At 43.1% G+C, this 22,995-nt stretch overlaps 1 protein-coding gene across 2 annotated transcripts in view; it reads right to left on the bottom strand.

Annotated features, from left to right (window-relative positions):
* The window catches only part of ncoa1 (nuclear receptor coactivator 1), a 96,627-nt gene that overhangs the window by 7,543 nt on the left and 66,089 nt on the right, over window positions 1-22,995 (bottom strand). The window contains exons 3-17 of one of the 2 annotated variants that reach the window (XM_061900913.1): window positions 22,111-22,216; window positions 8,020-8,186; window positions 7,835-7,941; window positions 7,238-7,415; window positions 6,370-6,549; window positions 6,209-6,301; window positions 5,958-6,098; window positions 5,727-5,874; window positions 4,673-5,594; window positions 3,674-3,874; window positions 2,996-3,332; window positions 2,327-2,497; window positions 1,822-1,930; window positions 1,581-1,749; window positions 1,186-1,506 (exon numbers count right to left, since the gene is read on the bottom strand). In XM_061900913.1, the coding sequence (XP_061756897.1) occupies window positions 1,186-1,506; window positions 1,581-1,749; window positions 1,822-1,930; window positions 2,327-2,497; window positions 2,996-3,332; window positions 3,674-3,874; window positions 4,673-5,594; window positions 5,727-5,874; window positions 5,958-6,098; window positions 6,209-6,301; window positions 6,370-6,549; window positions 7,238-7,415; window positions 7,835-7,941; window positions 8,020-8,186; window positions 22,111-22,199 (3,333 nt within the window). In that variant the 5' untranslated portion in view covers window positions 22,200-22,216. Of the gene's footprint in view, window positions 1-1,185; window positions 1,507-1,580; window positions 1,750-1,821; window positions 1,931-2,326; window positions 2,498-2,995; window positions 3,333-3,673; window positions 3,875-4,672; window positions 5,595-5,726; window positions 5,875-5,957; window positions 6,099-6,208; window positions 6,302-6,369; window positions 6,550-7,237; window positions 7,416-7,834; window positions 7,942-8,019; window positions 8,187-10,918; window positions 13,399-22,110; window positions 22,217-22,995 lie in introns of those variants that run through there. The other variant, XM_061900912.1, reaches the window with a different exon arrangement.

The raw sequence follows: 22,995 nt of genomic DNA, 5'->3' as shown, positions 1-22,995 counted from the left end.
AGGACAAAAGGGAATAATGGGAAATCACAAGCAGCAGTCGGAAAGTGATTATGAAGATTAAAAGCTAAGGGCATTGCCAGGACCTTTGAGAAGTAATGGGGATGGACAGAAATGATGAAATGAATATAAGCGATGGGGCAGGAGAGAAAAGCTTAAAGTTCTTGTGCACGGCTCTTAATAAATGCGAGTGAGCGCTAGGCTAGCACAAATTACTATTTATTCATGTTGCTCTTATTTGGCTAGGCCTTCATTTTTTTAAATAGCTGAGGAAGCTTTGTGTAAATGCGATGATAAAATCAAAGGGATTTATCCATGCAAGACATTTGCATCCAAAAGATTCATCTTTTTACCACAGCACTAAGTTCAGGGATGGGAATGAAGATTTACAAAATCAGCTGAAAATGTTTTAATTTTAAAACACCGCTTTGCGGAAGGCCGCACAGTGGCCGCACCCTATGTGCACTCGCCTGCTAGGGGGGTTTGGGGGCATGTCCCCCCAGAAAAATGTTGAAGTGTTTGTTAGCTTAGGATGCATTTCCTGCTAGTTTGAGTCAAAATCTAACAATATTCTCCAGCGGCGGCGGCGATGACTAAGAAAAACCCGGAGTTGGAATATAATTACAACACTTTATGTACATATTTATATACATATTTATATAATATTTACATATTTATTTAATATGTAACTACAAGCTCCATTAACAGACAGAGTCCCATTGCTTTTATGTGCGGTCGAGCGAGTCAAAAGCCCCCAAAAAATAAATAAATAAATAAATAATTATTTTTTGTATTTATTAATTTTTTTTATTTTTATTTGTGGCGGCCGTAATTCTTTCATGGCTGGCCGCCACAAATAAATGAATATGTGGGAAACCCTGATATATAATATTATAAGAATACGAGTTCAGAAACGCTCACAATAATTGAGGATCAGGGACTAGATATTTTCGGCAAACGACGCGTGCAGACACCTATAACGGGCAATGTCATTGGTTGATGTCGTCAGCTGATTGTAGAGCTAACCAATCTGATGCCCTCACACATTGGCATTATATCATATAAATGACCGGCGGCGTCAAAATCGGCGGAATTCCGCGGAAAATTCCCATCCCTGTAAGTTGTCTTGCAAATGAGCATCCATGCTTGTGTGACATTGTTAACAAAAGACCATCTATTTCCGCTCACCTGCTGAGGACCCTGAAGTCTTTGCTGCAGCTGAAGACGGAGCTGGTTGGGTGGCACCCTGACCTGGGTGCCTATCCCTTGCGGCCGGGTCATCCCAGGTCTGAGACCTAAGGCGTGCGTCCCGCTTGGGAACGGTCCTCGAGCAGCTCCAAAGCAGAAACCCTGCTGCCCCACATTGGCCTGCAGCTCCAGGGGTAACTGAGAATGTGGAGCAGGCGTGAAGTGGGAAGAACTGGAGGGCAACTTGGGATCCAATGAGACCGGGATGGCAGTGACTTGTTGAGTAGGGAAGCTTTGAGGCACCGGGTTGTAGCAGCCAGCCTGTGAGCAGATATGTCAATATGAGTGAAGAGAGACAAGAAATATCACCAAAGCACAATATTTAATAGACTTACTTGCACTAGTTTATCAATACCCAGGGCTTTGTCCAACTCGGCTAGCTCACTCTCATCTGTCCCACTCAGGAAGGATACAAGTTGCTCCAGCAGAGCCTTCTCATCGTTCCGGGCCTCAGGTGTGGTGGGCGGGCCCAAGACTTCATCCAGCATGCAGGGCACACACTGTCTGCTCAAAACACCACAGCTTGATTCAGTGCACTCCTGCACAATCGTAAAGTGTGGAGTGTCTGATACTCACTCTTGGGGCGAGGCCAGGGGTGCTTGTAACGGGGTTCCGAGGACCTCAAAGGACAATGTGTCAGAAGATGGCTGGAACTGAGAGTCAGCCAAGTCCAACTTGCTAGGGCCTGGAACGGTTAATTAACACAGAGTAAATTAACAGTGTTTCTTATGTATCTAAACAAAATGTTAAAGCCAATAATACCATTGAATACTTATTAAATTGCTGAGTTTACCAGCACTGAGGTGCAAATGAGAGCTGTAGATTCACATGAATGTGGCAGAGTACAAAAACGCCCTGCAGCCATGTCATGCATAGTCAGGTGTGTGACAAGGTGCCCTATTGAGGTCAACTCTAGTGTTCTTGTGTACTTTGGTGTCAAATTACTCCCCAAATATGTCAAGCTGGGAGACTATTTTTCTATTTCTTTCCCAATGCTGACTCCAGACCCTGAATGGAACTGTTCCCTCTGGTGTTAAGAAGTTGTTTTCCCCAGAAGTGACAGTGTGTTTTATTTGTATACCAGTGCTTGAACTGAATGGATTGATGATTTCTGCCTCGGGAGAGGGGCCGCTGTCTTTGGGAGTCTGGAAGAGGTCTCCCTGGGCCTGGCTGGGAGTCGGGGGACTGCAGAAATCGAAAGATGACTGACTTTGGAGGCGACAGCCTGAAGCAATTCCACCGTCATTGTGGCCTGGTAAAGAGAGTTACATTCAAGTGATTTGGACCATACAGTGTTGTCAACATCCTTGTCATTTGCAATGCCTCTACATGCCACAAGGTGGCATACAGACTTAAAATAATGGCTGGACACAAAATATGTGATGATTGCTTAAGGTTTGGAAAATATTTGACATTTTTGGTAAGGAGGTTATAGACAGTGCACCTGAAGTTGGCAGCTAATTTGCTGTGCCTAAAGCTGCTGTATGTAGCCGGGTCAAAAACATAACAAAAAATATAAAAACACTACCACTGACTTAAAAAAATAAAACACAATCCCAAATTAAATAGTAGTTAAACTTTGCGAAACTGCTATCATTAGCTGACAAGAAACATAACTAATGGTTGTCTAATGTGTTACTTTGGGTGTTATGTGTCAAAGCCAGAAGAGGGCAGGATGTAAGGCATTTAGCAGAGTCAAAAAATAAAGCAGCTTTAAGCCCCGCCTCTCCATGACAAAATGAAACTACACCTCTGTTGGGAGTGCTGGGAGTCTCCCTCTTCACATTTACACCACGTGGAGTGTTTGCCTCGCCAGGCTGGAGCTGAGTGGGGGACTGCAGTTTGGGCTGAGGCGAGGTGGAGTGGCGCTGAGGTGACGGGGACTGCAAGTGTGGAAAAGACAGGGGGGACTGGAGCGCAGGCCCTGGTGACTGGAGCCGAGCAGGAGGCTGGGTGACAGGAGAGTGGAGCAAGGGGCCTCCTCCAGGGGTGGCTAATTCGCTAGTGCCCTGTTTGGCCCCGCTTGGGCCTCTTAGACCAGGCAGCAGCTGGGTGGGGGGATCCGTGTCAACAGGTCCGCTTGACATCTGAGGGTGGGGGTGAGAGCAGCAAATGAGAGGTGATAAAGAGGAGGCGTGTGAAGCAAAATAGAGGGTGAAGGGTGTAATGGTGCGAAAAACTGTGGCATTAGACAATGTGTGAGGGAAAGGCAGAAACAGGAGGTCAAAGGCCGATGGGCTTCAAAGGCTACAGCTCGTGGCTGAGCCTACACTGGAGCCAAAGTCCAAGAAAACAACCCATATATGATTTACAATTACCAGACAGCAACAATAGATCAACAGATTTCATAAATTACTGGTGTCATGTGACTTCTTCCAGGACGCACACTACTACTCATTATTAACGGTCCTTGCACGAACAACGGTACCGTGGAGTCTCGGCTATTCCGGCGGCTGTCACGCCGGCTCTCCCCAACGGGGCTCGACTTGGGGCTGACGCAGGCCGAAGAGCTGAAGACGCCTGTGGACTTCGCTGTCACCACACACGCCTTGCCGGTTGCTCGCTTTTCCACCTTTACTCGGACAGTCTGCAGGCTGAGAGCTGAAGGAGGAGGCAGGTCTGCCAAGTCCTTCAGAGACAAATTTACTCTAAGTTAGGATTGTGCGCAATGCTAGATTGCTGTTAATGGATGGTTATTAAGCATAATAATCATGTTTTATATTGTATAGAGTGAGTGTGTAGCCTTTAAAAGAGCAAGTTGGCACAAGAGAAAAAGAGAGAGGTCCATATCTAAAGTCTAAAGTGGCTGCCATTTGGTTAGCGATAGCAGGAGGCTTGGGCTGTCAACAACATCAAGTGATCAAATTAAGACAAACCACTAAGGCAGCAGTGCCCCAACTTGAAAACAAGAACAAATTATATAAAAGTTATTGGGAAACACTTCGATACATTTTATGCATTAAAGATTCTAAATTCCATCCAATATAGGATAATATATGCTAATCTATCTGAAAAAAGACTGTTTTTTTATTATGGGTGAAAAAGTACATTAGTATATCATATTTGTGTCCGTTGTGTCCTGAGCAAGACACTTCACCCTTGCTTCTAATGGGTGCTGGTTAGCGCCTTTCATGGCAGCTCCCTCCATCAGTGTGTGAATGGGTAAATGTGGAAGTAGTGTCAAAGCGCTTTGAGTACCTTGAAGGTAGAAAAGCGCTATACAAATACAACCCATTTATCATTATCATTTATCATATAATTATACATCTCATTAACAACTGTCAAGATATGATGTTATGCTGATGATGTACTATGATATTATACTTAAAATGTTAACTTTCTACAGCAGTTAACTGCACCCTCACATCTCTGGAAAAATAGACTCAGAAACAGTTTAAGAATGTAAAAAGATGGACTTAAGAATTACCTTCTCATCTGTATCGAGCAAAAATCGGAGCAACTGGTGGTCCTGCGGCTCTCTGGAACCAGATTTGAGCGGCGCAATGCTCACCACCGGACTCGATGGCGGCTCCTTCTTGATCTCCACTTCACTCCTGTTAATTTCGTCCTCGGAGGTGGTGTTGGCTGTGGCTGAGGAATCATTGGGACTGCTGTCCTGGAGCAGTCTGTGTAGGATCTTATGTCGTTCTGTAAGAGTGCTGTGGGAGGCCGGACACTGTGGACCGGGAGAATTTTTGGAATGAGGCAACGAGGTGCAATGGATGGCGCTGTTGGCGCGTTCAACTCCTGTGCCATTGCTGTCTTGGGGCTGATTGAGTCTGAGGTTACCAAGTGGTGAGGAAGAAGGGAGGGGGGCTTTAACAGAGTCCTCTACACCTCCCTCCGCTACGGACCGAGATAAGGAGCCGGTGGGGGTACCGGCTTGTCTAAAGAATGATCCTTTTGATCCAGCGATGGTGCCGTTACTACCATCACCACCAGAATGCTGTCTGGTCAGTGCTCGAGCTGGAGAATGGAGACCTGGCACCCGAGGGCTCCCTCCTAAACCAGGACTGGCCCTTGGCATGGCAGATGACATAAAAGAGGTAGGGGTGGCTGTGACTGGGCTGCTTAAGGGTGAGGGGCTGTTAACCTGCTGGGGTCGCGTTCGAACGGGCGACAGGTATCCCGTGGACGTAGCCGGGTTTAGTCCTTGGGAGGAGACGTTGCTGTTTTTGAGGTGAAGCCCAGAGGTGGCGGCGGCGGTGGAGGCGGCGCGGCCTGAGGTCTGTGTTGAGTTGCTGCCAGCAGCGAGGACCGGCGAGTGAGAGGGCGTCTGGGCAAGGCTGCCGAGAGTTGGCGGAAGGCTGGGGTTAGTGTTTTCCTGAGAGCTAGCAGTGTTGTGTTCCCTGGAAAAAAGAAATGAGAAATGCATCCACCGAAGGATATGATAAAAGAAGATAAGGCGAAAACCAACGTTACTACCGGTACTAATGTGTACAAACAAACCACCTTCCCTCCACATCACAGCAAATGTGTACCTGTCAATAGTGTGGATGCCCATGATGAAAGGCTGAACGTCTGGATTTGGGGGACAGCAGAACTTGCATCGTGTCTGAGCACTAAGCGGCGTGCCGTCAGTTATCGTGAAATGGTACAGCGGGCTGATGGCGGTGCCAAGGGTCATCACTAGTGGCAATGTACAGAGATGCAAGATGCAATAACATGAAATTAAACTGACAGATAGAGCAATTGATAAATTTGCGACTTACCCTCATGCAGCAGCTTTTTGGCGTGGGAGGGCTCTTTTCCCTGCGGCTGAAAGAACGCATAGATGCATTTCCTGACAAGGTCCTCCCAGCCAGGCCGGCCTGTCGCTCGCAAGGCGCTGGTCTCTATAGAGATGATCTTCCCTGAAAGGATGAACACACACAAGATATTTGTAAACAGATCTTCAATTTATGCAGTCGAGGTTCACATGGGGGGGAATACAATTTCAACACTCAGTTAAGCGGTGTGTCACCTGTGGTGTCCTGCTTGGTGATGAAAGACTCTGTGCAGACAGGCTGGGTGCGAGGCATACGACAGGCAATGCAGATAAGGCAGCTCTGCAGGTCTAAAGACAACACATACAGTAAGAAAATGTTCCAAATCAATGACGACTTGAGTGCAATCTTCCCGCACCGTCTCCTTCCTCCTGCGCAGCCCGCGGCTGGGACACGGTGAAACACTGCATGATCTCGTACTGCTGCCGGGCCTCCTGGTTCTCGGAGTCCGCTTCGTCGGGCGGCCTTTTCAGCATGCGGCAGTTGAAGGTGTGGCTGTTCCTCCGGCCTGGTTGCTGAGGCCATGGTACACCGTTTACTTCGTGCATACAAGGGGGATGGGGGATTAACTACTGTATGACTTACAATATATCATAATATAAGAAACCACTAATGTGAACCACACCACACCGTGCTTTAAACTACTGACCAACAGTTATTACCATGAGATGTGCTCGTACGTGTATGTTTAATGACCTAAATTAGAAATTGATTAAAGGCTCAAGCAAACCTTTTTTTTTCTTCCTATTCTCACTTAGTCTTTCCTCATATGCCAGCAGCACAGTTTACTGCAGCTTTGAGACACTCTTAAAAGTGTCCTCATTTCCAATTCTCCCGTTCTCCCTCTCTCCTTTCCCTACGCTGCTCTCTGGGTTTTGCTTTACCTACGGCATTTGCCATCAATAAACCCTTTTAATTAACTGACTGTACACTTAATCTGCTGCCAAAACCCATTTGCTGATTTGCCTCAGTACTAGCTTTCTTTAGCATGTAAACTGTCACACTCGGAAGGTCTAATTAGCTAATAAATAAGCGTCTTAGGGGAGTGGCATAAATCGCTTTCACTGCCAGTACTTTACATGACCTAGTAAAAATGAAGAAAAAATAAATATTTGAGAGTATTTGACAACATACAGATGGCAACCATGTCAAAAAACAACTATGCATGCCACGCCAGTAGGTTGTCAGTACAACGGCACAAAACCACCTTTTGGTCCCATACTCACCCAGACTTTTGGGCAGCAGATTTCGGACAAACTCGTTATGGTCTCCTACGTGAAGGATGCTGTAGACGCTGGAGGTCATCAGCTCCTCCTGAGTGTATCCCAGGTAACTCAGCACATTCTCAGAGACAAAGACGATGCGTCCCTCACGGTTCGCCACAAAGAAAAAGCCATCAATGGCCTGGGGACGAAGAGGATCAATTGGTTAAGTCTGTTATTTAACCTCCTTAGTAGAAGTAATGAAAAGTCCTCTGTAAAGGACAAACATGTCACTGTTTTTTGCAAACTACTCCAAGATAAACAACACTTGTCCAAAAAAAACTATTTTTTCAGCTAAGACAAATCCATCAATCAATTAATTTTCTACCGCTTATGGCTTTTCTTCCTCGCAGTGGGACTGGAAACTATCTCAGCTGCACTCAAGTGGAGGACAGAGTAAACCCTGGACAAGTCGCCATCTCATCGCAGGGCCAATATAGATAGACAGACAAGCATTTACACTCACATTCACACACTAGGGCCAATTTAGTATTTAATGCAACAACTTTTGTGGGTCTTATGAGGTTAAAGATCAGCACAGTGGAAAGAAAGGACAGTCACCTCTAGCAGCATGGGCCCCAGGGCCTCTTTCTCCAGCAGGCCCTGACTACTGGAGGATATATCGCTCTTTTGCACCTCGTCATCAGGAGATCGAAAAGCTGCTTTCTCTGTCGAAGTGACACACAAACACACATCAAAAGAACTGCAAAAGTGAAACATTGAACAAGAAGTTAGTGCTCCCTCACCCTGCTCGCGGCGTTTCATCTGCTGGATTTGGTCCACTGTGCTCTTGAGTATGTGGCACTTGTCAGGCTTGACACTGAGGCTGGCAATGTCGCCCATATTAGATGAGAGCAACTCAGCCAGCTCGTCAATGTAGCGACACTCCAGCTCTCGTCTCCGCTTCTCCAGACTGCGTAGAAAACAAACGAAAATTCAGAATGGATGTACACTGCAAAATGCTTATTGTACAAACCCCGTTTCCATATGAGTTGGGAAATTGTGTTAGATGTAAATACAAACGGAATACAAATATTTGCAAATCATTTTCAACCCATATTCAGTTGAATATGCTACAAAGACAACATAATTGATGTTCAAACTGGCAAACATTTTTTTTTAGCAAATAATCATTAACTTTAGAATTTGATACCAGCAACATGTGACAAAGAAGTTGGGAAAGGTGGCAATAAATATTGATAAAGTTGAGGAATGCTCATCAAACACTTATTTGGAACATTCCACATGTGTGCAGGCTAATTGTAAACAGGTGGGTGCCATGATTGGGGATAAAAACAGCTTCCCAAAAAATGCTAAGTCTTTGACAAGAAAGGATGGGGCGAGGTACACCCCTTTGTCCACAAATGCGTGAGCAAATAGTCAAACAGTTTAAGAAAAACGTTTCTCAAAGTGCAATTGCAAGAAATTTAGGGATTTCAACATCTACACTCCATAATATCATCAAAAGGTTCAGAGAATCTGGAGAACTCACTCCACGTAAGCGGCATAGCCGGAAACCAACATTGAATGACCGTGACCTTCGATCCCTCAGATGGCACTGTATCAAAAACCGACATCAATCTCTAAATGATATCACCACGTGGGCTCAGGAACACTTCAGAAAACCACTGTCACTAAATACAGTTTGTCGCTACATCTGTAAGTGCAAGTTAAAGCTCGACTATGCAAAGCAAAAGCCATTTATCAACAACATCCAGAAACGCCGCCGGCTTCTCTGGGCCCGAGATCATCTAAGACGGACTGATGCAAATTGGAAAAGTGTTCTGTGGTCTGACGAGTCCACATTTCAAATCGTTTTTGGAAATATTCGACATCGTGTCATCCGGATTAAAGGGGACGCAAACCGTCCGACTGTTATCGACGCAAAGTACAAAAGCCAGCATGTGTGATGGTATGGGGGTGCATTAGTGCCCAAGGCATGTGTAACTTACACATCTGTGAAGGCACCATTAATGCTGAAAGGTAAATACAGGTTTTGGAACAACATATGCTGCCATCTAAGCGCCGTCTTTTTGATGGACGCCCCTGCTTATTTCAGCAAGACAATGCCAAGCCACATTCAGCACGTTTTACAACAGCGTGGCTTCGTAAAAAAGAGTGCGGGTACTTTCCTGCCCCGCCTGCAGTCCAGATCTGTCTCCCATTGAAAATGTGTGGCGAATTATGAAGCCTAAAATACGACAACAGAGACCCCGGACTGTTGAACGACTGAAGCTCTACATAAAACAAGAATGGGAAGAGTTCCACTTTCAAAGCTTCAACAATTAGTTTCCTCAGTTCCTAAACGTTTCTTGAGTGTTGTTAAAAGAAAAGGTGATGTAACACAGTGGTTAACATGTCCTTTCCCAACTACTTTGACACATGTTGCAGCCATGAAATTTTAAGTGATTTATTATTTGCAAAAAAAAAAAAGTTTATAAGTTTGAACATCAAATATCTTGTCTTTGTAGTGCATTCGATTGAATATGGGTTGAAAAGGATTTGCAAATCATTGTATTCCGTTCATATTTACATCTAACACAAGTTCCCAACTCGTATGGAAACAGGGTTTGTATATCTGAGTCTGTTTACATAGATTTACCTTGGGAGAGTTCTGCAAGATATTGAATGGTATTCTCGTTAAAGTGGCTATTTGCAACTAGTGAACATTTTTTAAACCAAAAATAACAAGAACATCAACGGTTAGCTTCTTTTACCACGAGTAACAAAACATATATATTTTTCATAATCATTACTTATATTGAATAATCAATGCTTGTCGGTCAGAAAATTTGTCTGGCGTTTAGGCTTATCACTAAATGCTGTATTGTCCGTACATAAAAGCAGAGACGTGCACACACACACAAAATCAGTCCAATAGTACTGCCCTATAGTTGTTACTATAGGGCAGTACTATTCAACTGGCGGCCCTCGGGCCAAATGCGCTCCGGGAATTATATCAGACTGGTCCCAGAGTTTGGTTCAAAACTTTGGAAAATATTTTGTATCCGTTTTTCTTTGCCTCCTTGTTTTTCCTCCCAGTAGTTGTTTCCTGTTTTCAGATCATTTTTCTTTGTTTAGTTACCATGACGGCCAAAGGAAGTCGGGGTACCTGAGCACATCACAGTGATGTAATTTAAGCCAACCTGATTCACCTGGGGTAGTGGGATCTTTAACTTACCCCCCAACTTGTTCCTTCCACACCATTTTTGCTATTTGCTATTCTCGCTTGTTGTTTTTTGCTCTCATGTGGTTGCTCGGTACTTGTTACCCCAGCCTTCCCGTAATTTGTGTTCCACTTTCCTTATAGTTTTTTTTTTCTGTCTTTGTTTCCCTAGTTTTGCTGTGCCGTCGGCTTCTCCCACCAGTGTTGTAGTTTTTTGTTACTCCCTATTTTTGAAATTAAATTTCCTACTTGATTGCTTCTCTCTGCAGTCTTCATTTTGGCCCCTCAGGTCAGATCCTAACAAAAGATTCCACCATCGACATGGACACCACAGAAACGGACATCCTTAAAGAAGCTCTCCATGAGCATGCCCAACGTCTTTGCCATCAGGAGAGACATCTTGCCGAATTGTGCGCAGCTGTGAGCCGTCTTGCCACACGCCAAGAGACTCAGATGAGAAACATCGAAGCCCAGCTTACCTCCATTGCCGCCTTGCTCCAGCATGGCGCCCATCCTGTCGGCAGCCCAGTACCCATTCCTCTTTCTCTCTGACTCCTGCTGATAGTGCGCCAGCCTCCTGCCCCATCGTCTCTCGCCCGGAGTTTTTTTCTGGTGACTCGGGTGACGTCACAGCTTTTTTAGTCCAGTGCTCCATCCATTTTGAACTTCAACCAGCCGCTTTCCAATCCGAGCGTGCTCAGGTTGTGTTTGCCATTTCCCATGTGCATGGGCCACTGCAGAGTGGACCCAACAGTGCCTGATCTGCAACTTATTCCAGGTATTTTCCATAGCCTTGAAATTACCTTTTCAAAAGACTCCACCGAGAGAGAGGCAACGCGCTCCCTCCACTGCTTACGGCAAGTGGAGATGTTTCTGATTATGCTATCCAATTTCGCACCCTCGGCACAAAGAGCGACTGGTATTTAACTACCTTGTTGGATGCCTTGACTCAGGACATGGTGTCTATTGACATTCCTGAAGACTTTGATGAAAGAAGTCGCCATTTGCAACTACACCTCTGCCTGTACTGTGGACACGCCGGTCACGTCATCACGACCTGCGACTCAGCGGCCACGTGACCAGGTGTTATCACCCACTTCCAGTGGGATGACACCGATGTTAGGTCTTTCTCCTTTGTCCTTGACTCAAACCTACCATTGAGCGTCTTCTGCTAACAATAAATTTGATATTGAGACTTTATTGATTTCTGAGTTGATGACTGTTCTTTAGATGAGGAGTTAGTCAGGATACTTAATATACCTGTGTTGCCGCTTGAGATACACAAAGTTGTACATTCACTCGACGGGGGTCTGCTAGCCAAAGTAGCATTTCAGACTGCTCCTCTTACCCTTCGGTTGTCAAGGAATCATATAAAGGTCCATCAGTTTTTTGTCCTACCCTCACAATAATATTTGTAGATGGAGTGTTTTTTTTCCATTCACACTCTTAGATCTGCCGGTCCGTGTCTACCTAAACTTGTTAACATCATTCCTGAGGAGGTCAAATATCTCAATTTTTTCTACCTATGTACCATGACTTGAGTTAGGTGTTCAGCGAGGAACAAGCCACGCCATTGCCCCACCATCGACTTATGATTGCGGTATTGACCTCGTTCCGGGTGCTTCCCACCCTACTTTTCGCCTTTGTAATATATCCAATCCAAATCATGAGGCCCTTGTGCTATATATTTCTAATGACCTTGCGTCTAGTTTTATCCCTCCTTCTTCCTCACCATTGGCTGCATTTGTGGAGAACAAAGATGGTTCACTGAGACTATGAGACCCTGTATTGATTATCGGGCACTTAATGATATCACCATAAAGAACAAGTATCCCATACCTCCGCTTGACTCCGGTTTCAGTTTCCTTAATCAGGCCAGATTTCTCACAAAAATACATCTTCGTAATGTTTATCATTTAATTTGAATCCGAGAGGGGGACGGATGGAAGACAGCTTTCAGCATGCCCATGGAACATTTTGAATATCTGGTAATGCCATTTTGCTTCACGAATGCCCCCGCTGTTTTTCAGGGTTTTATAAATAAGGTATTCTGCGACACTTTAGGTTAATTACTTCTTACTGAGTTTTTCATGCACACTAGAGGAACACACAAGAAGTTTGCCTGATATTTCAAAGACTACTTGAAAATATGCATTTTGTCAAGGCAGAAATATGTGCTTTTCACACTTCCTCCTTGTCATTTTTGGGGTTTGTAATCAAACAGGGACAACTTACACTCGACCCAGCTAAAATCCAGGTGGTGTTGGACTAGCCCACACCTACTTTTAAAAACTACTACAGAGGTTTTTGGGCTTTGCCAATTTTTTTCCGCTGTTTTATCCGCAATTATAGCCGTGTGGCATTAACCCAGACCAGGGGTCGGCAAACCAAAATGTTGAAAGAGCCATATTGGACTAGAAATACAAAAATAAATATGTCTGGAGCCGCAGAAAATTAAAAGCCAAATTACATACAAAGAGTGTGTCATGAGATCTATAAATTGAATTAAGAGGAGTAAAAGGAAACTAAATGGCCTCAAATATACCTACAAATGAGGCATAGCGATGCAATATGTACACATAGCTAGCCTAAATAGCATGTTAGCAACGATCTGGGTATTATCTTCGACCCAACTCTCTCCTTTGAGTCACACATTAAAAGCGTTACTAAAACGGCCTTCTTTCATCTCCGTAATATCGCTAAAATTCGCTCCATTTTGTCCACAAAAGACGCTGAGATCATTATCCATGCGTTTGTTACATCTCGCCTCGATTACTGTAACATATTATTTTTGGGTCCCCCCATGTCTAGCATTAAAAGATTACAGTTGGTACAAAATGTGGCTGCTAGACTTTTGACAAGAACAAGAAAGTTTGATCACATTACGCCTATACTGGCTCGCCTGCACTGGCTTCTTGTGCACTTAAGCTGTGACTTTAAGGTTTTACTACTTACGTATAAAATACTACACGATCTAGCTCCAGCCTATCTTGCCGATTGTATTGTACCATATGTCCCGGCAAGAAATCTGCGTTCAAAGAACTCCGGCTTATTAGTGATTCCCAAAGCCCAAAAAAAGCCTGCGGGCTATGGAGCGCTTTCCACTCGGGGTCCAGTACTCTGGAATGCCCTCGAGAGGCCACCTCAATAGAAACATTTAAGTCTCACCTTAAAACCCATTTGTGTACTCTAGCCTTTAAATAGACTCCCTTTTTAGACCAGTTGATCTGCCATTTCTTTTCTTTTTCTCCTATGTCCCACTCTCCCCTGTGGAGGGGGTCCGGTCCGATGGCCATGGATGAAGTACTGGCTGTCCAGAGTCGGGACCCAGATTTGGACCGCTCGCCTGTGTATCGGCTGGGACATCGCTGCGCTGCTGATCCGCCTCCGCTTGGGATGGTTTCCTGCTGGCGCCGCTGTGGACGGGACTCTCGCTGCTGTGTTGGATCCGCTTCGGATTGGACTCTCGCGGCTGTGTTGGATCCACTATGGATTGAACTTTCACAGTATCATGTTAGACCCGTTCGAGGGGGGGCGGGGGGGTTGCCCACATATGTGGTCCTTTCCAAGGTTCTCAGTCATCATTGTCACCGACGTCCCACTGGGTGTGAGTTTTCCTTGCCCTTATGTGGGCCTACCGAGGATGTCGTAGTGGTTTGTGTTGTGGTTTGTGCAGCCCTTTGAGACACTAGTGATTTAGGGCTAAATAAATGAACATTGATTGATTGATTGATTAGTTTGCAATTATGCAGGGACCAAATATGTATGATTAACACTCCACATAAGTCAATAACATCAACAAAACTCACCTTTGTGCATTCATGCACAACGTAAAAAGTTTGGTGGACAAAATGAGACAGAAAAAGAAGTGGCATAAAACACGTCCTAGAATGTTGGAGAAAGTTGTACATGTAAACAAACTACAGTGAGTTCAAGCACCGCCAAAATTAGTAGGACGCTAGGCAAATACTCGAATCAGTGAAGCATGTTTAATACAAACAGTGTGCTTTATAACAATTAGGGAGGTTTGTGTCATGTTTGTCCTCCTGCAGAAACCATATTAAAACAAAACATTTATTTTTGCCCCTAATTTTTTTCCATTTTTCAAAAAGCTCCAGAGAGCCACTAGGGCGGCGCTAAAGAGCAACATGCGGCTCCAGAGCCGCGGGTTGCCGACCCCCGACCTAGACAGAGCTAACTTCTGCTATGATCCCCTTTCACTGGTATTCTGACACTAACACAGCTTATGCTTACCTCAAGAGGTTATTTACTTCTGCTCCCGTACTTGTGCACTGTAACATTTCCTCTTTGTTTGTTGTTAAAGTTGACGCTTCTGACTCCGGTGTGGGGGGCCATCCTCTCTCAGTGAGACCCCTCCAGTTGAAATTGCAACCGTGCGCCTGACTTCACCGGAAGGAAATTATGACATTGGCAACAGGGAAATTTTGGCCATAGTATTAGTCTTCAATGAACGGCTGCATATCTTGGAGGGCTCTCAACAACCATTCACTATATTCACCGACCAAAAAAACCTGGACTACATTTGATCCGTCCAGAGACTAAATCACAGAGGGCCAGGATGGGCATTATTTTTATCCAGGTTCAGTTACACTCTGACTTTTCGTCCAGGTTCTTTGAATGGCAAGCCTGATGCACTTTCAAAGTTACACTCCCTGGTGGTGGATGATAACCCTCCCAAACTAGTTATTCCCCCATCTCAGATCTTCAAGGGTTTCCAGTAAGATGTAGAACACAAGATAGAGGCGGAGCTCAAAGACTCAACTGCTCCTGCTGAATGTCCTGCTGGTCGACGCCACAGTTCCGGACTGGCATGCCACCTAGGTATTAAGCTGACTTTTTTTCTGTTGTCACAGCGGTTTTGGTGGCCTTCCACGAGGGCAGATGTTAAGGGGTTTGTCACAGTTTGTTATATTCATGCCCACAATAAACCCTCTGACCAAGCTCCCACTGGACTTTTGAGACCTCATCCCATTCCTTCTCGACTATGGTCTCACAATGGCCTGGAATTCTTCACAGGACTCCATCTAACGGCAACAGTCTTCCTCACCATGGTTTTAAATGATTGATTGAAACTTTTATTGGTAGATTGCAAAGTACAGTACATATTCTGTACAATTGACCACTAAATGGTAACACCCGAATAAGTTTTTTTAACTTGTTTAAGTCGGGGTCCACGTAAATCAATTCATAGTCAATCGATTTTCTAAAATTGCACACTTTACAGTCCTAACCAAGATCCCATCCGCATTAGAGACTGCCTACCTACTAGTTCAACTAGTTCCGGCTGCATAGTATCCCTGCCGACGTGGTCTCTGACAGAGGTTCGCTGCCTGGAAGGCGTTATGCGGGATTTGTGTTGTTATATATTAGTTTTTGTTTGCCTCCTGATTTTTCTCCGAGTAGTTGTTTCCTAGTAGTTTTTAGTGTGTTTAGTTACCATGATAACCAAGGGAAGGCGGGTTATCTGAGTACACATGTTTGCAATCACCATGATGGCATTTAAGCTAACCCTGTTCACGTGGGGACGTAAGAGCTTTGACTTGTGTCCCAACACTTTCCTTCAACACATTTTTGCATCCGTCCTAATTGCTATTCCTGCGTGTTGTTTTTTGCTACTGTGTGGTCATCTGATACCCCAGCCGTTCCGTAATTTGTGTTCCCCTTTCTTTATAGTTTTTAAAGTCTTAGTTTTTTTCTAGTTTTGTCGTGCCACTGGCTTCTTCCACAAGTATCAAAGTTTTTTGTTACTCCCTATTTTTGGAATTAAATTTCCCACTTAATCGATTCACATATTCTCTCTGCAGTCTTCCTATTTGTCTCTCTGGTCAGGTCCTAACAGGAGACACTAACATTTTTGCAGCAATTTCCAAAAAACAGAGGAGAGCTGTCATATATAGTATAGGATATTTGACTAGCCATTTGACGAGAAAAACTCGGACTAGTGTAATCATATTGCTTGTGTTTTAATTTATGACATTTTAATCAATTTAGGGCCAGTGTCCTCTGCGGTCATCTATAAGAGGGCTTTTTTTTTTCAATATTTATAACTTTGACAAAGAAATAGGCACAAAACAAATATCCGATACAATAAGTGAATACTGGTTTTCATGAATACATATGTACATACTGTAACAAGTATGATAGTGAAGGTAGAAGTCCGGCCCTTCAACCATTAGTTTTCTAAAAATGTGGCCTAAGAACAATTTAGCTGAATAGCCCTGCAATCCCCAAACTACAACTTGTCAGAATCAGAATCAGAATCAGCTTTATTGTCATTACGCAGGGTAACGAGATTGAGGGCTCAATCTGGCCCTCAAGCGTCCACAATCCGCCCCGCGGGACACCGGTAGTTATTTTTTGATAACATTAAAGTTGAATTGTTGCAAATGTGCGGCCATGTTGTTTTTAATATTGTTAGTCATTGACCATGAGCATCACACCATGTCTACAAGTGCCTAAAGGCAATATAGGTACCAATAGATACAAAATTTCCCACCCATGTTTCAAATATTCCAAAACAAACACAAAGTTAATACTACACTAGGGCAGCAACAACTAATCGATTATATCGATTATAAAAATATTTGGCGATTAATTTAGTCATCGATTCGTTGGATGTATGCAATGCGCATACATCCAACCTTTATTTATAAACTGCAAACCTTTATTTATAAACTGCAACATTTACAAACAGCTGTGAAACAATAATCAAAATAAGTACAAAAACAGTACAAAACAGCGCCAGGGCGGCGCTGAGGCGACGTCTCATGTGGTGGCAGTGAGCCAGACAATGATGTGTCATGTGCAGCTCACGTGACCACGCCGTCTCCTTTGCCTGATTAAAGTAAATATAGCTGAAAAAATAGTACAATAGCAATAGGAGAAACTATTCATCCCTGACCACCATGGAATTCATTCAATGAAATAACAGACAGACAGGGCTTTGCTGCCCCTAACACACACGCACACGCCCACACACACACACAACAAAATGAGCTAACGTTACGCTAAAAGCTAATTAGCCTTCACCTCAAGCCAGAACTGCGAGCGAACTGAGCTGAAGTTTAAGTTTCTAGAAGGTCAACGGGCTCATAGTGATGTTAGTAATAGTTCAAATCAAATCATATCAACTTTATTTATAAAGCACATTTAAAATTTACCACAGGGGTAGCAAAAGTGCTGTACAATGGACAGGTTTAAAGAAAATATGAGGACCGAGCAAACAACACAACACAAACAGAACATGATAAAAAAAAAGGTTCACCGCAATGGGGTGCCATTGCAGGATGGATATCACTTAGTGTTAAAAGCCAAGGAATAAAAGTATGTTTTTAAGAGAGATTTAAAAACAGGAAGAGAGGAGGCTTGTCTAACACTCAGAGGTAGGTTGTTCCAGAGCTTGGGAGCAGCAGCAGCAAAAGCTCTGTCACCTCTAAGCTTCAGCCCTGTGTCAGGGACCGTCAGTAGCAGCTGATCGGCTGATCTTGGGGATCGAGTGGGACAGTAAGGCTGAAGGAGGTCGGATAGATATGTTGGCGCGAGGTTGTTTAGACATTTAAAAGCAAATAGAAGGAGTTTAAAATTGAATCGATAACGCACAGGGAGCCAGTGAAGGGACGCTACTATAGGGGTGATGTGCTCACGTCTGCGGGTCTGTGTTAGCAGACGAGCAGCAGAGTTCTGCACGAGCTGCAGGCGGGCGAGGGAGGCCTGTAGCCTGTTGTCACTGGGAGGTGTTTTTTATAAATTGGGGAGGGTACGCTGTCCGCTTTTTCCTTGCTAAACATTACTCGACGCTGAAACATTGACTACATGTGCTCTGAATACGCACTGCTGATTGGCTGTTACATCGCCCTGAATACGCACTGCTGATTGGCTTTGTATGTAACCAATCAGATGGTTGTGTGGGTGGGACAATGCTGGGTGCTGAGACAGAGGCAGAAAGCAGAGCAGCTTGTGAAGACTTTTGCTTACAAACTTGTTTGGTACACCGCGTGCCGAACTGAAACCCCCATACCGAAACGGTTGAATACAAATACACGTGGCGTTACACCCCTAGGTGGCATATTTGTCTTTTACGTCAGAATGTATTAATTAAATCAACTGGGTATATATTGAGTTACATGTAAATGATGCTACTATGTACGTTCATAATATAGTTTCTCTTATTTCAGAAAGAAACAAGCCAGCATTAGAGACTTGGTACAAAGGAAGGTCTGCACACCACGGCAAGCGGCTGCAATGACTGATGCTATCCTGAATATGTTTCTAACTGACATGAGGCGACTATCAATGGTGGAAGATTAAGGTTTTAGACAAATGATTCACGTCCTCAACCCTGGTTACACTCTTTCCTCGAGGAACCATTTTACCAAACTGATGAAGAGGACGTATGAGCAGACATTCCATGCTGTGCAGACTGACATAAAAGCCACCCAGAGCAAAATTGCTCTCACTACAGATGTGTGGACAAGTGTAGCCTACCTTGGCAATACATGCTGTTAAATTGGAGGCGAATGGAACATGAAGTCATTCTGCCTTACGACCATGCCACTAGAGGAAAGACATTCAGCATGCAACTCTGCAGAATGGTTGGAATAAGTAATAGCAAGGTTTGAAATTCCCCTATGCAAAATTATTGCTATTGTGCATGACAATGGTGCACTTCATAAAAAAAATTATATTTTTGTAACACTTTTCTTGTTTTATTTGGAAAGTCGAAAGGACATGGTGCCAGTATGCTGTTTTTTTTAAATAAAGTATTGGAAAGGATAGAAATGTAGTTTCTCTTTTATCCGATTATTAATCGATTAATCGAAGTAATAATCGACAGTTTAATCGATTATCAAATTAATCGTTAGTTGCAGCCCTATACTGCACAATAGACTACTTGCCCGTTGAAATAAGTGGACATCATAAAACATGTCCAAGCACCATACACAATTCAAAATTACATTAAATTCCTGTTTTGTGAACCCGTTCTCAAACAAAAGCAATAAAACTTTTCTGATTCTGATTCAAATCCACTGCATGATGAGTAAAATGCAAAATACTCTTTGTCCACACTTTAGCATGTTTGATATATTTTAGCTGCTTGATATTTCTAAACTTAAAGCACCAGTAGAAGACGCACAACCAAAGACGGTGTCTGCAGCAATTTTTCCTTTTAACCCTTTGTGTAATTCTTCATCTAAATGGAAAGATTTCTACATTACAGATCACTAGACTGGCTTGCTCATTATCTCTCAAAATGGCTTGGAAATCTCTGTGAGAATGACACTATTTGATCTTATTTACTTGCAAACTTTGCAAGTATGTTGGTGTAATGAATCAAATAATAGCTTTAGTTGTTTTTCCATTCTACTGGTACTTTAGGGAGGTGGTCAGGGAAATAAACAAGGTAGGAGTGGTTGACATACTCTTAATATCCAATGTTTTATTGTCTATACTTCATATTGTAGTGATCGGGTGGAAGTGTCAATGTGTTGTTGTTCAGTCTGTTAGCTAAAGCTTGTTTTAATTAATGTTTTAAAATCTCAAGTGTCTGGTGATCACGTCCTGTTAATATTGTAAATCCTACATCTTCTATTTTTGTACAAAATAATTGTTATTACTGTAATATATGACAAATGATGATCCGGAACCTTGTGTTTTTGAGCCTGAAGAGTGAGAGGCAAGATTTATTTTATCTACTCAGAGGTGATGCAGCAGCTCAAAGGCTCATAGTATGTCAATAGCTGCATAAGCTAGTTACCTATCTAAGATCACAACACTGCTGGAAGTAGTTCCACAGCGTTATAGATATTGTTATTATAAGCACTAATACTTGGTTAATATGCAGGTCATGACATGTTAATAAAGTACTGATGGCGTTTTTTGGGGGTTTACAGGCGGAATAGATTAACCCCAGTGGCTTGCTGTGTAGTACAAGCAAAATATTACAATTTAAAAAGCATACAAAACAGGTCTGGGCGATATATCGATACAAACGATATATCGCAGGTTAGTCTCTGTGCGATATAGAAAAGGACGATATAGTAATATTGGAGTATACGTTCTCACGCAGTTGCTTTTAGCTGCGGGCATTACACTGCATGCGTTTCTCACTCCTTCTCGTCTCTCCTTCTCACATATATATATATATATATATATATACATATATATTCACTGAAAGTCATGTATTTCTTATATATATACTGTATATATGTATATATATTTATATATATATTAAATATTTGACTTGGTGAATCTAGATATAAATATACTCATCCCCTCTAAACCACGCCCCCCGACCACGACCCCCACCCACCACCTCCCGAAATTGGAGGTCTCACTCAAGGTTGGCAAGTATGACAGGGGTCCATCATCTTGCGGTAGTTTGGCTTCAAGCGGGAAGATATTCAGCAGTCAACAGCAATATGCAAAGTATGCAGCAGAAGTGTTACTACAAAAGGTAGCAGCACTACTAATTTGTTCTTTCATTTAAAAAGTCACCCGCGAAAGAGTTAAAGAGTATTTATTAAATACAGTTTTGGTCAATTGACTTAGTTGTGATTTCCTTCTCTGCATGAAAGTTTAAAAGTAGCATATATTAATGCAGTATGAAGAAGAATGTTTTAATGTAAACACATAGAATCATCATACTGCTGTGATTATATGCATCAAATGGTCATTCAAGGCTTAGGAAAAACATCGAGATATATACTATATTGCGATATGGCATTAAAATATTGTGATATTAATAAAAGCCAATATCGCCCAGCCATAATACAAAAAGAGAAAAACATATTTGTTCTTGTCTTACATAGGAATTGTGGGAAAAAAACAACTATACATTTGTGACTCCGCCTTCTTTTTTGGATTAGTTGGAACACATTTTTACCAGACACCTTAAATGCTACTTAATAGGTCGTTTTACGCCTGTCTCCATGTGCTCCAGGGGCCCTCTCGGAGTAACAGCAACTATGTGGTAAACATGAGTGTTGTGTGCGTGTGTGCGCGTGAGTGCAACGACAACAGCAAAAGTAGGTCAGTGCATTGGCCGGCCAGAACACACAAGCGTGGTGGCCAAGAGAGGGAGGAGTGGAGGGAGCCAGGAAGGGAGGAAGGGGTGAGGAAGAGGACGTAGTCTTAACGTGCAGGTCAGTAGTTGCTTTGGAAATACAAAACCGGGACGTTACATTAGCTTACATCAGCGATTAGGCCCTAAAAGGTTCACAGAGTAGCCACAGTCTGCCTGGGAGCTGTGTTTATGTGTCCTCGGTTACACTTCAAAGGTTTAAACAACCTTCTACTAACCCGTGATCTAGAAGTAGAGGATTTGTTGCTACAATGTCTGCCACATCTGTTGTTAAATACGGAGCCAACAAGCCTGCCTGCCAGCTCTCAGAGAGCACACAAACAAGTGGATCATCAACTTTTTATTTTACTGGAGGAGCAACAGGTTGAGGACGAACTACACATAGCCTAGGGCCCCATATCACTGCTTAAACTGAAAAGACTAGTGAATTCCGCTGTCGGGAAATTTTGCACTCACTTTAGAATCTCAGTTTTGCTGACGTGTAATACTAAATGTATTCCTTTTTTTTTTCTTTTTTTTTTTACCTCAGGACTTCCACACATAGCAGAGCATCAGTTTAATGTGTTTTACCTTTGTGCAGACGTGTCGCATGGTGAGCCCTTCCTCTTGCGTGACTCAGCCGTGTCAGGATCAAGGGGGCTTTCCCCAACTGCACTCATTTTCAGCTTCAACTGACCTGCCGAGGCAACAAAAGAAAAAAGATAGTTAACATTAGGACTGAACGGTTCTGAAAAAAAAAATGTACGCACGCACATTGTTCAGGGCCATCTGCTTAAGTAAATCACAGTTTATTTTCATTATTATTAGACTATCTAAATTGGAACCAAACTATCTGCCATTATTCTTGGGAGATACTGGAAGTCAAGACAAAAAGACTGTTGACGGTATTAACAGTGTACAGTAAATCCTATATGATATCAATATGACCGCATGTTGATGAAATATTCTGTCTCTGTCCCACAAATTTGACAGAGACAAGCAAATAATGTAGCGTCCCCGCTAGGGGACAGTCCCTCCAGAGCACTAATCTCCTTTTCAGTCACTAAACCTCACTTTCATGGCGGCAAAAAACCTGTATTTCTTATACGTATCATTATCATAGAAAGACTAGAAGACAATGAATAGCTTAACATGCTACACTACACACCAAAAAAGCGTGTGCTCTTGATTGCAAAGAAGGGTGGGTGAATCGATACAAATATTGACAGTAAGTATCCCAAGTAAAGTGTCAGTTAATTGTTGATACTGCAGTGATAAGTTTAATACTTTTTATCATCACAAATATTTTTGCTGTTGTTTAGTAATTTAAGGGAATAATTTAGATACTGATTTACCATCCTGGGTTTTTGTTTGATTTAATGTAATTATAAACAAAAACTTAGTATTTCAATTTTGGTTTCATCTGACCACATGTCATTCTCCTAATCCTCTGCGGTATCATCCGTGTATCAATTT

Source organism: Nerophis ophidion, linkage group LG05 (genome assembly GCF_033978795.1).
Source record: "Nerophis ophidion isolate RoL-2023_Sa linkage group LG05, RoL_Noph_v1.0, whole genome shotgun sequence".
In the NCBI taxonomy this organism is placed as follows: Eukaryota; Metazoa; Chordata; class Actinopteri; order Syngnathiformes; family Syngnathidae; genus Nerophis; species Nerophis ophidion.
This window is presented reverse-complemented; position numbering and strand designations above follow the sequence as displayed.